Below are 13,150 nucleotides of genomic sequence, written 5' to 3'. Positions count from 1 at the left end.
ACTTTTTTTTTTTTTTTTTTAACTCAGCTATGCTATCTACTTGCAAATTACACAGTTGTATGCTGAGTAAAAAAAAATACCTTCTCCAATTTGTTTTCAAAAGCACTAGCCATTAGCTTCATGAATTTTTGTCTAGTTCCAGGACCAGAGTTGGCCACCACTGTCCTAGTGCTATTGGAAAGGGTAAATAACCGTTCCACACCACTCAGAGGCTGAAGAACCCTAACCTATTTAGTCTTTCCTCAAAGAGAAGCTGTTCGATCCCCTTTATCCATTTGGTTACCCTTGTCTGCATTTTTTTCCAGTTTTCCAATATCTTTTTTGAGCCATGGTGCCCAGAACTGCATACAGTACTCGAGGTATGGTTGCAGCATGGATTAATAGAGAAAATGATGTTGTAAGGAGGAGAGCAGTCCATTGAACAGTTACTGAGTAGTCACCAAAAAGTTCAGAGCAAAGATTTGCATGAATAAAATGTAGGAGAGATGACCTAGAAATAATAAGATAGGTACATAGTAAAGCATAAGGGTCTCATTCTTTATGATGTTTATCGTGACCTTGACGTGCTGGTGCAAGTCGCTTTAGCAGAGGGCATACTACAGGCTGCCTTCCTTGCGAAGGAAAAGGGAGAGGGCTCTTGGTGGCGCTGCCTGAGCACGCTGGCACTGTAACAAATTTTGCCTTTCAGTAGCGTCTGTGAAACCTGTTTCTCTTGGCCCCGCTCTTCACAAGATAAGTAAAGCTTCAGTATTTATATCTTCAGTGCTATTTATTTGTGCTGGCACACCCACTGCTGTTTTTTGCCTCCCATCTAGGCATGGTGGAGTACAGCTGGTAAATTGCCTCTTTATCCTATCAGCTGGCCATTAGAAAAACATGTTATGCTCACTACATTTATTTTTTTGCTCTGATGTGAAAATTAGTTGTTTTTGTTTTAAAGGTGTTTCACATTCTTCGTAAGCTCAATATCCACATTTAATTCCTCATTCAAAGAGGCTTTTCTTCTGTCTCCCTTCCTTCCCGCCTCCAAAAAAGGTTACTGATTGACAGAGCTCCTGCCGGCTGTTTGCTTTAGGTATTGCTGCTGGAAGACTGACGAATTATTGATCAGGCCAGAGGGCTTGGTTGGTTTACTGTTCAGTCACTGAGTGCAAAATTTATTAAAAATGTCACATGCTTATATTATCAAACTCTGTGAGCTATAAACCCCAAAAAGATAAACATAAAACAGTAACATCAGCTACATACAAATACAAAAAATTAAAAGTAAAAAAAAAAAAAGTTCTATATTGTAGAACATTACCTGCCAATAAAAATTTTACCTGTCTATCATGATATGGGTTGACACCTCAAATGAGCTTCATTGGCCAATCACATATTTCAGTGACAGAGGCCAAATTGCAAAATATTTTTTTCTCTTATTTATATTTGATTACCAAATCAAAATTTTCTATAGGCATAAGAATTTAAGAATTGTTGAGAATTGTGATCAAGGTCATTGGAATTTTTGGTAAATGTTTATCTTGGGGTGTAGAAATGGGGCTGCTAGTAGGGTTTGCGTGCATTTTGGAGATAACATGCTTGGTCCTAGAGAGAGGGCAGTGGAGAGGAACATGTCTGATACAGCAACAGAAGCAACATGGATGCGATGGTGTAATCAACCCGGTGGGGTGACCCCGAGGCCAAGAGTGGCCAGTATACTGATGAGCTGAGTCAAACAGGTTGCAACTGGAACAACAAGGCATCTTCTACTTAGGATTGGTTTAACCCTCAGGTGTTGGTGGCCAGCAGGGTGTAGACAATAAGCCTGGAAGTGGAACTAAACAGGAGTGTAGTTGGAAGCACAAGCAAACACTAGTAACAGGAAAACTACATGAGCAGATCCAGAGAAGCAAGGAATATGCTGGAGTCGGTGAGTGAGATGCAGGACTCTGAGAACCAAGCTCTGAAAACCTGACTGGATGCCTGTAAATTGTGTCCAGACAAGAAACAAAATGTCTGCCAGCAGGAAGTATGGGCCAGGGAGCAGGGAGGACTGACCATTTAGTCTCAGAAACCCAGAGAGGCCCCTGTTGGTGGGAGGAGAGAGCTGCCTTTTGGACCTCACAATGGAAAAGTTCAGCATTTAGAAAAGTGCATTCCAGTCAATAATTGGACCTGAATTGTGTCGGGTTGAGAAAAAGGGTCATTATAGTTGATGACAGAACTAGGTTTAAGATGATCGTATAGCAGCACCATAATTTTACTTGGCTCTAAATTGTCAGGAGTGGCTAAGAAAGTGGATCATTAAAATTTGCCTTCAAATTATGGACACCAGGAAAGAAAGAAAAATGTTTTTCTTGATGGTCTGTTGCAACCGCTGACTGAATTATTAAAATGTTTTTGGAAGTACTGCTGCTTTGACTCATCCGTTACTCCATGTCAGTAAAAGGTTAATGAGTATTCCTTAATTGAATTTAGCACGGCGTGCAGCAGAGAGCTGCGGTTAGTGTGCAGTGTCTCACTGCAGGGATCAGAGTATCGGCAGTACCTGATTAGTTTAAATAATTCCATTTTGCTGCTAGGAAGAAAAAAATGTAATTCACTTTTGCTTTAAAATCTCTATTTAATTCTTGTTGTGGAATGGTTGGTTGAGACTTTCAGGGGCTGCAAAGAGATCTGATATTCAGAATTATCCACCATGGACCTCTAGGTTAGGGGATTGTGCTTGTATATAATACATCTCATTTTGGGAGAGAAGTTAGGTTAGTTTTGTATTCTGGTTATCCTGAAAAAGAAATCTGCTTGAGGTTCTAAGGCCAGAGCTAGCTTTGCCTCAAGTTGCGTGTTACTGCACTGATCAGAAGCCTGCAGTCCTGCAAACGCGTGCAGCTCTCTCATTTTTGTTTTGATTTTATATATTTTTTTACTATTTTTTTGTGATTCCAAAATGAGGTAAGGATTGGGGTATGTTAGATGGAAATAGCATTTCTTTTTTTAACTTTTTTTTTTTTTTAAATTTTGGCAGGGGGTGAAATTTGGCCTCCCCCTAAATTTTCCTCCTGCTTCTTTGGGCTTCCAGCTCGGTCAGAGCTAGGGTTGGCGTCCGGTATCCTGAGCCTTCATCGACTACTACCCAGGGATTGTTTCTCCCCCCACCCCCCTCTATTTTACATCCCTTCCCATTCATCCCAGTGACAATCTGTCACTGGGCACCACGCACCAGGGCTTCTTCCAGAAACCTCCAATCATTGGTCCTAAGTCCAAACCTGGGTGCTACCATTGTGTGGGACTGGGACTCCTGCCCCTCCCCCACCTGAGGCTGCAGCGGAGACCAGAAGACCTTAGCCGGGAATGAAACCCAAGTGCCTCTGCATGGCACTGTGCAGTACTGCTGCTAAGCCACGGACTGGCCCTGAAGTAGCATTTCTGATTTCACCAGGCCAATCGTTTAATCATAAATTGCTATTGCAAACAGAGTGCTAAATTGGTTGGCCCAGTATCATGGATGGAATCGGCTGCCAAATTGGAGGCACAGGGTTTCACTATGCTTTAGACCAGGGTGTACAGCCTTGGTCCCGCTCTGACTTTTGGGGTGCCATAATGAATACTCATGAAGTATACGAGCATTCACTTGGTCAAAGAACCAGGTCAATTTGGTTACCATCAACGTCAGACATGTTTATTCAAGGTTTAGTGGCTACCGGGTTTTCCACTGCCCTGGTCACCTGGGGCCGGGGGTATTGTGGAGGCAGTGTTTTCATGTGTGTGGCCCCCGGGGGAGAGGCATTCCCACTTGTCATGCAATGTTGCCACCTAGTGGCCAGATTTAGAGCCCATCATTGCAGGTTTGAGGGAAGAGCCCTGGTGGCTGGTCCATGTAACAAACAGAGCGAAGAGACTTAAGGGATGTAAAATATAGGAAAAATCCCAGATAGTTTCAAATGAAGACTTATGGTGCTGTAGCTCAACAAATGAGCTGCAAAATTTAAAAAACAAAGCAATTCAGACCTATTTGTGGCCCTCAAGGACCAGAGAATCTGCTGCACCTGAACTAGGATCAGCTCCATCTGCCCTTTCTTAAGTGTTTTTTTTTCTCTATTTTATGCGGATCCTCGTATTTCCGTGACACATCGTTTTGTCCTGTAGCACAGAGGTAGTTGTTCCCATGCCTTTGCTCACAGAAACATGAAAAGGGAGAGATGGTTGAGGGGTCAGGCTACAATATGGACTGCAGCGAGGGGATTGCAGTGAATGAGTTTGCCTGGGCGGACGTAAAGCGCAGGGCAGCGTGTGTTCTGTAGGGGAAGGTTTAAAGTCAGACTGTGTGGATGTACTGCAGGCTGTGACTTTAGTAAAGAGAAAACTGTCAGTATCTGTCTGGTGGGGATATAAAATGTAGTCTGGGATAAGTTATCATACACAGGGCAATGTGTGTCTGAACTATGGAAGAAGGTGGCCCGCAGGCCACTGGGTGCATAGCTTTACGATGTGTTGCAGAGCAGCCAATCAGATCTTTCATGTTGCTTGTAAAAATGTTTAATTTCTTAGGCAGAAATGACCAAAGTTATTTTAAGAAGTGATTGCTTTTCTTTTTTTTTTAAGGATCTTGCCTTTTTGCTTTGAAACTGTGCAAAATCCTTTTATGATTGAATTTAATTTTCAGAGATTTTCTGGGAGAGAAGTTAGAAGCGGATTGATGCTTGATGTACCTCAAGATTAAAAACAAAAAACAGAAGAATTTAATTATTGACTTGTCAGCATGAAAGTAATATGGAAGAGGGGATGAAAATGCACATTGTAAAAAAGGAGAATATTTACAGGGGCTCAACATAGATTCTGGTGAAACGGATCCTGTCAGACTAATTTAGCCTCCGATTTGACCTGCATTAATTATATAGTGGACATGAGTTCCCTGTCCCAGAGAACACATTTATTCAAGTGTAGGTTCTCGTGGAAACTCTCACTCCTTTTTCTGATGGTTTTAATCTGCAGAGTGTTTGCTTTTGGCAGGCAGGCCGGCCTGCAGTAATGACTGTAATTTTAGTAAAATGTAATACCAGGCCCAGCTGCTGTGAGCACGAGTGGCTGTGATTACATCCTCTGGTGCAGGAAATAGAATCACGTTGGCATTACTGAACAGAAAAAGGCTTGGGTCACAAAGAAAGGGCAGCTGAGTCTCACTGGCAAGGAAAGATTGTGGAGGGAAATGCACAGTGCTTGCTATTGTAACTTCTGAACTTGCGAGATCTCAGAAGTTCAGCAGAACTGGGCAGAGAAACCCCCTCCAAGAATCACTGAGCGCCAGAGGACGTGGTGTTTTGTTGGGGTGGACTGTGCTGATTCAGTGCCTTGGCATGTTTGGTGGCACAGTGCTGCTGAGATATCGTATCTGAGACCGTTTCATGCTGGCGAGACCTTATGTACTTTGTCCTGAGGGCAGGGAGAAATAATTGGATGGTTGAGAATTTGATAGATTTCTTCTTTAAGAAGAATCAGGAGTTTGATATATTTTAAGCAGGAATTTATCCTGCTGTTCTTATTTAGAAGGTGTGTTTTAGTAAAGATATGTACTAGGACAGTCAGAATACTTGGGTTTGGTCCCAGCTCCACCTCTGATATGACCTTGGGAAGTTACTGAACTACCTGGATTTTATCCCACCTATAACCACCTACTTTAATCCTCTTCAGTCTTGCACTTTGCCCCCTTAGCTCAAGGCTTCTTATTGCTTTCTTGTGTATGTTATCTGTCTGACTTGACTAGATTGTAGATGCCAAGGAGTAGTGACTGACCATTATATGTATCTGTACAACACTGGATATATCTGGTATGAGCTATAATTTCCACCTGCAGTTGGGAAGCAGCCTTGTATGTTTTTGCCATGTGAGAGCCACAGAGAAGACGGTGTAGCTGTTCAGCTAGTTTCCAATAGTGGTCAATCCAGGTTTACAAGTATCTGGCAAGTACCTAAACATTAAATAGATCCCATGCTACTAATGCCAGTAATAGCAGTGGCCATTCCCTAAGTCAGTTTGATTAATAACAGTTAATGGACTTCTCCTCCAAGAACCTATCCAAACCTTTTTAAAACCCAGCTATACTAACTGACCTAACCACATCCTTTGGCAACAAATTCCAGAGTTTAATTGTGTGTTGAGTGACAAAGAATTTTCTCCGATTTGTGTTAAATGTGCTACTTGCTAACTTCATAGAGTGCCCCTAGTCCTTCTGTTATCCGAAAGAGTAAATAACTGATTCACATTTACCTGTTCTAGACCTCTCATGATTTTATAGACCTCTGTCATATCCCCCCCTCAGCCGTCTCTTCTCCAAGCTGAACAGCCCTAACCTCTTCAGCCTTTCCTCATAGGGGAGCTGTTCCATCCCCTTTATCATTTTGGTCGCCCTTCTCTCTACCTTCTCCAGTGTAACTATATCTTTTTTTGAGACGCGGCGACCAGAATTGCATACAGAACTCAAGGTAAAGTCATGTACGACTTCTGGTGTTTTCAAGACATGAAAACAAACAAAGCACTAGGGGATATGGTTAGCTAATAAGCTTTTCCCCATTTTCCCATTTTGTTTCTGAGGAAAAATGCTTAGTTTATCGGCTCTTACTGCAGGGTTCTAGTGGCCGGAGAAAGCTGGCTTCTTTGCAAACTGTGATGCCTTCTATTGGACTGATAGAAGGTATATCCTAATCCCTTCTAATAGTATATCTGCTGTGACATCCCAAACCCTACCTGTAGTTACAGCCAGATAAACAGATATAGGAGTAAAAAGTGACATGCCCAACGTTTTAAAGGGAGCCAGAGGTAGAGGGAACCCAAGCTCATATTTCTGGACCTCTTGTTAAATGCTAACCATTTGACCACACTTCCTGTCATCTACCATGGCTTCCCAAAGTTACAAACTCAATCAGGGCTTAAAATTCACGATGTTACGTCACGCGATGTGCGGGCGACCCATCTCTTAAGAGTTCAGTATTGCCGGGAAGCCTTGGTATTGAAAGCAGTGCAAGATGTTAATGGTGCTAGACCTCACTGGATTCTTTGCAGGCTATGATGTGGGTTTTTTTTTATTTTGCCACCATAAAAATTATCCAAGGTTTTTTGTTGTGTAAGGTTGGCGTTATTGAGGTGTTGTGGAGTGGTTGTGGGGTGTGTGTTGAGAAAAGAGGAACTTGAGAATTTAAAGAAGATCCTAGACTTTGGAATGCTGTATATTGGGTGGGGCGTAAAGTCAGGATGCCAAAAATTCTTCCCAAACTTTAATGGCCAAAATCTGTGTTTCTGTGGTTGCCATTGACAGTTAAGTTTGTGGTACCCTGTGCATTCTTTTAAATTGTGCCTACTGTCTATAGAAGGCTCGTTATTTTGTTTTTTTCCATCACTATAACTTTGGAACTTAAGAAAATAGACTCTCTCTACCTTTTAAACTAATTACTAAAGAAAACATGGTGCGCATTGTTAAATTAGATTGCTATGGCTGATAAAGTCTTCTTAACCTATCACGAGGCTGGATTTCTGGCCTTGTTTCCAACCATGTGGCAGATCAACTTTGTGCATTGCTTGCTCTCCTAGTTTATGATTTATTTAAGGGGAGCACAAGTTAATCAGAAGTTCACAGAAACATCATGCTTTAATAGGCTTATGGCATCTACACATTGGCTTTTTTTTATTCCACTATGTAGGAGAGTTTTATACAAGGAGGTTAAATAGTTCTGTAGGCAAAGAGCAGACAGTAGAATAAGACTTTTTTGGAATTAGGAATTTTCAGGTCGTGAATACTCTCCCCAGTGAATGTCAAGGGCTCCAGGAGTATTATTGAATTTTAGAAAATCTAATATTAGCCTGACCCTAGAAACAGAAATGACCAGATCCTAGGACTAAATGCATGCTTTTAATTCCTCATGTTTATTTTCCAGCATTTGGAGGGGACCAAATGTCAACTGTGTGGACAGCACTGGGTACACACCTCTACACCATGCATCTTTGAATGGCCACAAGTAAGTCATTTCATTTTGTGGTTCCTTATTTTCTTTGGGGTTGGGGTGACTTTGTATTGAAGTGCTGGTGACATTCTGAATTATGTTCAGCTGCATTAGGAAAATCTCAGCTATGCTAAACAAAACACCATTGGAAATTATTATACATGAAAAGTTTCAGTGTAGGATGGGAACAGTGCTTTGTTATATCGTACTCCTATGATATTGAAGAATTCTGATAGAGTTGGCCTAGTTGCTCTGTGGAAAATCCTATGCATTACCTTGTGGAGAACATGGGTTTGATTCTTGAGTCAGGTTTTGCTCTCCCTGGGCTAGCCAAGGCTGGGAATTCTGTAGAAGCAGCATTCACAGCCCCTTTCGGGAGGGATTCCCAGTCCTAGTGGCTGCCTCAGAGCCCATTACTGCAGGATTGTGGAAGGGAAGCCATGGTGTGTGTCCTCCAGCTAAGGACCGTCACTGCAGTGATTAAGCTAAGCAGATTGGGAAGGGATATAAAATAGAGAAAGATCCACAAGTAGTTGAGAATGAGGCTCAAACTGTAGACCAACAAAGGTTGCTTCTGATTGAGCTTGCACTAGAAAAGGTACAGAGAAGGGCAAACAAATGATGAAGGGGATGGATCGGCTCCCCTATGGAGAAAGATTAAAGAGATTAGGGTTGTACAGCTGCGGGGGAATATGATGGAGGCCTATAAAATCATGAGTGGAATAAAATGGGTTAATGTAAATCAGTTTTCCCTGTACGTACCTGCATCAGTCCAGACTCTGGGTTGCGCATCCTGCTCAGCAGATGGAGACAGACTAGAACTGAAAAGGCATCCCATAATAGGATAGAACCTCCCCTGCTCCCTTCAGTATTTGTCTGTCTCCCAGCAGATACAGGCAGCTGAACCCCTGGTTCCCCTTCTCATCTCCTTATCTTTTCTCTGTGGGGGGGGGGGGGGGGTTCTTTACGGATCAAGCAAGTATTAACCAGTGTTTAATTTTATAATTATTTCAAAAAACTCTTTAAAAAAAATACAAAGACTAGGGGATACTCCATGAAGTTAGTAAGTACCACATTCAAAACAAATTGGAGAAAACGTTTTCACTCAACACACAAAAGCTCTGGAATTCATTGCTGGAGGCTGTGGTAAAGGCAGCTGGGTTTAACAAAGGTTTGGAAAAGTTCCTGGAGAAGTCATAAACTGTTATTAATAAAAAAAATAGATTTGGGAAAAGCCACTACGTATCCCTGGGAATTACACAGCATAAGATCCGGGGTCCTGCCAGGTATTTGTACCTGGACTGGCCACTGTTGGAAAGAAGATGCTGGGCTTGATGGACCCTCGGTCTGACCCAGAATGAGTTAGAAGTTCAAAGAAGCAGGAGGAATCCACTGAGCCAAAACAAAAGAATTCTGATGGAACTCTGGTTGGTGATTTGGATTCTCTGTGCACTATTATAGCCCTGGTATCTTTTGGGTTACTGTGAGGTAAAGCAGCCAAGCTGTATCCTTATTAATTAAGCAATGTTCCTGATGTAAGCCATTGGTCAAACAAAGGTCAGGCAGTGAAGGGAAATGTCAAGTAAAGAGTACATACCCTGCCAGATATTTGACTGAAAGCCTGGTACTGTATAAAGAGTTTATTAATATAAACTTTCCAAATATTATTTGTTAATGATATAAAAACGAATCAGTTGACAACAAATGTGCAGACTAGTCTGTTAACACTCCAGGGATGTTATCAGTGTGATAATTCCCTTGTGACCACTGCTCTGTGGTGAACAAGTTCCCTTCTCTGCGTAGTGTTAGTGAGAGCCATCAACAGTGAACCCTTTCCAACCTTCTGTTAACGCCAGAGAGCAGCTCTCAGTGTAAGGCAGATGGCTGTGGAGGTGCATGATCTGCTTCCTTGCAGGGTAGAATGAGAGAGGGTTCTCTTTGGCTGTCTTATAACCCAGTTACAGAGAGAAGCATGAATCTTCGGAGTCAGATGGGGCTCATCCTCATTATCTAATATAAGTAGCTGATTCTTAGTTATATGTTTATTTCCAGATCAGGTAGGCTCTCTTCTAGGCCTAAGTTTCAGAGAAAAAGCAGAGAGAGATCGAGATCGCAGGGTCCTGCAGGAGGACAGAGCAAGGAAGTGAGGGCTGGGTGGGTTGTGAGCCAAGTAAAGACAAAAAGTTGTGTTTTTGTTTTAATTTCTGATGGCTGAATGTTAGATTTTACGAAGCCAGCTGTTTTTTGTTTTGGTTCCAGGGACGTGGTAGAAGTCTTGCTACGGAACGATGCACTAACCAATGTGGCAGACTGTAAGGGCTGTTACCCACTCCACCTAGCAGCATGGAAGGGGGATGCCCAGATAGTGAAGCTCCTTATTCACCAGGGACCTTCACTTACCAAAGTGAATGAACAGGTATGGATTCTGATGATGATCAGGACAGCCCCAAACCAATAAAACACAGCAACTTTGAGCTCTAATATCTCTTCAGAAATTCAACACAAACTAGAACCAAAAAGAGGAACCTTAGTCTGTGTTTGTGCTGAGAACTATGTTACCTCCAAAATATTACTGATGCTGCTGCTTTAAAGATGGTAATTAGAAAGCAATAGGACAATTATTGATAGAATTGTGCTGGGCTGTGGAAGGCTGAAAGCACATCGCTGTGAAAATGTGCATAACTACATGTGTTTTATAACTGTCTGCACTGAATATTGCCACTAAATATATATATATATATATATTATAAATCAATTGGAGCCCATAAGAAAGAATACGAAGTTGATGATTACATACCACCTAAGCAAAAGCTGTTTTGATTTAATTTGTTTATGCCAAACAAGCTTGATTTGCATATTTATACTTTAAGACTTCTGCATGGTAGTTTAAGCCATTCCGGCTTGTTCCGTTGACTTTGACCACACTTGAACAAGCAGGTAAGCCCTTATACAGACATTCTTTTGTACGTTAAATTAGGTACATCTGAAGATTTTTGTTTTTTAAGCTCAAATCAGAAACTGGAATAATGGGCACTACAATGCAGTGGGAGTCTTAAAATATTCCAGGAACCCCTTACAGAAACCTCATATTTTGCTGAATAATTATATACCTGGTGTAACTTTAGAATAGTTTCCTCCAGGTTTTCTTTTAAATTATCCTCTTTAAGTCGCAGTTCATCATAAATAATAGAGATTTTGCTTGTCTGGACAGTTTTCTCTGAAGTGTACAGCTGATTTTGTCATAGAAATAACCCACAGGATTAAAATGGCTGAGCCTATGATTGTTCCTGGTGGTTCTAATGTTGTAATTCTCCTTTTTGTCAGGATGCTGTGTCCTGGGGCCTGCAGTCTTTTTTTTTTTTTTTTTAATCCAAGTGCTATAAAAGTGACAGCATTGTTATTAGTGGTGGTGGTGTGTGGGGCACTCTGCTGTCTGTCTGAAGATGGAGGGTGTGCAGGGGGAAGCCAAGCTCACGTTCAGTTCCCTTGGTCCAGTGACTGTAGTAATTTTGAAAATGCTTGTGAATGGCACAGAGCTTTTGACAATGGCTGGAAATGGGTTTGAGCTGCATGGTGGTGGCATGCCACTGGAATAGTCTATGTGCCTTTCCCAGCTTTGTCTGATCTCCCAAAGGGTAAGTATAAAACTCAGAAAGCATTGTAGAAATGGAGATATTTTCTGTAGCCGATATGGTGATTGTCTCTTTTCTAGGTTTGGCCATAGAAATCTAAGTAAAAGAGGATTTTATTAAAGGTCTTGGCCGTTTGAATTACAGAGTACCTCTGTAGTGCACTTCTTGATTGGGTATATTAAGTAAAATGTTAGGTCTAAATTTGGAGCTTTTGCTTAGCTAATGAATGCCCATGGGTACCCAGTGTTTCACTGTGGGAACAGTCAGTATGCTTGGGCTATGTGGATTTTTCTCTGATTGGACCCAGCATGAATCTGAGAGCTGGCAGGTCAGGTAAACATAACGTAGGAATTACTAAATATTTGTGACCTGGAGTGTCAAAAAGAGCAGCCACGCATTTTCTACTTACAGGTTACAAAGCAGCCTATAGCAGTATATAGAGCTCCTCTGTGTCTGGGCCCAGGTGAACAAGAATGTCTCAAATGATCTTATTAGGACTGGATGGCCCCTGCAGTGCGAGTGATATCATCTGTGACGTTCTTGGTAATGTGGCCACGTGAGCAAAAGCTGCTTAATGGAGAACTGCTGTCCACTCAGATGCTAATCAGGAAGGTTATGGAAGGCAATGGCAACAAACTGCAGTAACCATGCAGTGAGACTAAAAACATCTTCGATTACTTTAGATTCTATGTACATTTAAATATGCAACATGGAAAGAGCCACTTTGCTAGTGATGTTCTCATGTAGTTCCATAGTTAGACTGAATGACCAAAAGTGCAAGAAGTCTAACCTTCTAAATTACCCAGCAGCACGCCAGGAGCTTCTGCATAAGTCAGCTGAAATAATGGCATCTTTTTATTTTGCTTTTTATTCTCTGTTTTCTTTGAACTGTATCTGTCATAGATGTGCATAGCAGTAAACAGGTAAGTAACATGCTGCTTCTGTGAATTGGAAGACCATAGCAGGAGTGATATCACAGTTAAACAAAAAGGCTCTCTTTGTTCCTTTAATGATGTATTTAAAATGTAACATGTTGAATATAAAAATATATAATTAGATTGCATAGTTTGCTTTCTGTAATGTATACAGTGATTCCAACCTATGTTTTTGGCCATTCTACTATAAAGAATTTGAAAAAGAAATAAGGTGGATTATTTGCTGCTTGCCATATGAAATTTTGAGTATGGGCTGCTTGATTGGGAATTTCTCAGCAGACCAGTGACCTCCTTTCTCATCCACGTATTGCTTGTGTTGCCATATTTCATCCTTCCATTTCATCACCACGTTTTTCTTTCCTCTCCTTTTTGTAGAATGCTCTTGAGATCAGAGAACTCAAAAAGTACGGCCCTTTTGACCCTTATATGAATGCCAAGGTGTGTACTTCTTTGCTCAGGATTTCACTGCATCGACCCTTCCTGCCACGCTCTCCTCTCACACACCCATGACTGGCAGCTGCGGCCCACTGGGGAAAGTGAGAAAAATGCAAAACCTTTAAAACCAAAAATCCATTCGTGCAGAGACTGTTTTACAGTATAGGCCAAAAAA

At 41.6% G+C, this 13,150-nt stretch overlaps 1 protein-coding gene across 16 annotated transcripts in view; it reads left to right on the top strand.

Moving 5' to 3' along the window:
- Window positions 1-13,150, top strand: part of ANKS1A (ankyrin repeat and sterile alpha motif domain containing 1A) — a 171,490-nt gene that overhangs the window by 43,517 nt on the left and 114,823 nt on the right. For 13 of the 16 annotated variants that reach the window (XR_003852258.1, XR_003852259.1, XR_003852257.1 and 10 more), the window contains exons 2-4: window positions 7,908-7,988; window positions 10,233-10,389; window positions 12,916-12,978. Coding sequence is in view for 12 of the 16 variants with exons in the window: in XM_029574029.1 (XP_029429889.1) it covers window positions 7,908-7,988; window positions 10,233-10,389; window positions 12,916-12,978 (301 nt within the window). In the remaining 4 variants the exon portion in view is untranslated. The remainder of the gene's footprint in view (window positions 1-7,907; window positions 7,989-10,232; window positions 10,390-12,915; window positions 12,979-13,150) is intronic. The other 3 variants (XR_003852260.1, XM_029574026.1, XM_029574035.1) reach the window with 1 other exon arrangement.

The sequence above is a fragment of the Rhinatrema bivittatum genome, chromosome 12 (assembly GCF_901001135.1).
Source record: "Rhinatrema bivittatum chromosome 12, aRhiBiv1.1, whole genome shotgun sequence".
Classification (NCBI taxonomy): Eukaryota; Metazoa; Chordata; class Amphibia; order Gymnophiona; family Rhinatrematidae; genus Rhinatrema; species Rhinatrema bivittatum.
This window is presented reverse-complemented; position numbering and strand designations above follow the sequence as displayed.